The sequence below is a fragment of the Bradysia coprophila genome, unplaced genomic scaffold, assembly GCF_014529535.1.
Source record: "Bradysia coprophila strain Holo2 unplaced genomic scaffold, BU_Bcop_v1 contig_650, whole genome shotgun sequence".
Classification (NCBI taxonomy): domain Eukaryota; kingdom Metazoa; phylum Arthropoda; class Insecta; order Diptera; family Sciaridae; genus Bradysia; species Bradysia coprophila.
The window spans coordinates 6,442-8,253 of NW_023503890.1; the positions used below are offsets into that span (position 1 = coordinate 6,442).

Below are 1,812 nucleotides of genomic sequence, written 5' to 3' on the forward strand. Positions count from 1 at the left end.
TTGACTAACAAATTTGATAGTTGACTAACAAATCTGATAGTTGACTAACAAATCTGATAGTTGACTAACAAATCTGATAGTTGACTAACAAATCTGATAGTTGACTAACAAATCAGATAGTTGACTAACAAAAATCCGTCTACTAAATACCAAAGAAAGATGTTTTTACTGTCTTACGGCAGAAAAATGCCTGCTTTCAAATGAAATGTGGTACATGTCGCGAGAAGGCGTTTTGTTCGTTCCTAGGGAATTCATCCTTCTACGAAATGTAATGAGAAGGCGTTTTGTTCGTTCCCAGGGAATTCATCCTTCTACGAAATGGGTTTTTTTTAAATTTTTTACCAAAGTGAAAAGGCCTCTCATCGTTCCATATTCGTTAAACTTCGCATCTACTCTGATTCAATTCGACAAAATGGCAATCAAACAGAATAATACATAGCTCATACGAGTTTGATTGGTTGATTGAAAATCTTGCTGCAAATTTATAAGAAACATAAGAACTCAAAGATCATTCGGTCTTACGTTCAAAGATTTTTTGAAGAATTTTGTTGTAATGTATAGAGTAATCGATATATTAATGTTCTAAATTTGACAATTTTTTTAGGAATACAGCATATGTAAAAATAAATTAGGATCAAATGTAGGCATTTGTATCAGTGATGCTTCGGAAGTTCAACAATGAAAATGATCAAAAAGATATTGAAAAAATTATCAGTCAAGGGACCTGACCCGCCCAAAAGGTGGGACCTAGTTTGATAATATATTTCTGAAACATTTGATTGATTTTTCAATAGAAAAAATGTTAGAACGCTCAACCATCTTGACACTATCAAAATTGTTTGAAGCTATTAGTATTTGAGTACTGTTGCAAAACGTGTTAGAATCAATAAAAGTCTCGAAGACTACATGCAAAATTCTTTTTGCCATCGTAAGACTTCACTGTGACGATGATCGATAAATAAAATAAACATTTTTTAACCTTTTTTTCTAGTTAATTTATTAATAAAACTAAACATGTGAAAAAACGTAGTTTACAAAGGGGTAACTATTCCTTTACTCTGATAGCGAATCTGGAGTTGTCGCATTGCAGCAGTGTTCACTTAAGCAGATTTTCTAAAAATTCTAACAGACTGGGAATATCCGGGTTTTCGGGAGCTGCCTGATTATCAGGAGTATTTAGATTTGTAGGATCTGCCGGTGTTACTGGAGTCGCTGGCGTTGCAGGAGTTGCTGGCGTTGCAGGAGTTGCAGGAGTTGCTGGCGTTGCAGCAGTTGCAGCAGTTGCTTCTTGAGCAGATCTTTTCACTTTTGCTGCAGGTGTAGCCGGAGTTGCTGGGGTGGCTGGAGTTGCTGCAGTGGCTGGTGTTGCAGCTGGTCAACGTATGTTCAATTAAATTACTTTGGTTTGAACCCATTGCAAAAAATTCGGACTTACCATGCACCACAGATACCAAAAGTATCACGGCAGCGAACATTATTATTGTTGTATTCATTTTGAAGAGCTTTGGAATTTGGTTTTCCTTTTAGACGTTGTCGTTTCACAGTTAACAAATTTCTTAAAGTTTGGCATCGTTGCAGCCAGCTTTTATACAAAACTGAACCTCTGGTTTGTGCTGTAGTATTAGTAAACAATTTTACAAAAAATAAAAATTTACATTGCAGTCTTTTAACTTTTGAACAACAACAACATATTTGTCACGGTACTAATATAACGTACAATGATACATTTTCCACAATTATTTCTAGTAGTGGTTACAATAGTTTAGGGGCCGTACACAAATTACGTCACGCTATTTTATTGAATTTCAAATT

The 1,812-nt window shown here is 35.0% G+C and overlaps 1 protein-coding gene across 1 annotated transcript; it reads right to left on the bottom strand.

Moving 5' to 3' along the window:
- Positions 1–1,127: 1,127 nt before the first annotated feature.
- Positions 1,128–1,493, bottom strand: LOC119083440 (ice-structuring glycoprotein-like; the record flags this gene model as incomplete). The annotated part of the gene is made up of 2 exons (XM_037193164.1): positions 1,436–1,493; positions 1,128–1,371 (listed from the first exon to the last, which is right to left on the bottom strand). Coding segments are annotated over exons 1-2 (302 nt in total), but the record flags the coding sequence as incomplete, so codon positions are not given.
- Between the last annotated feature and the right edge of the window lie 319 nt (positions 1,494–1,812).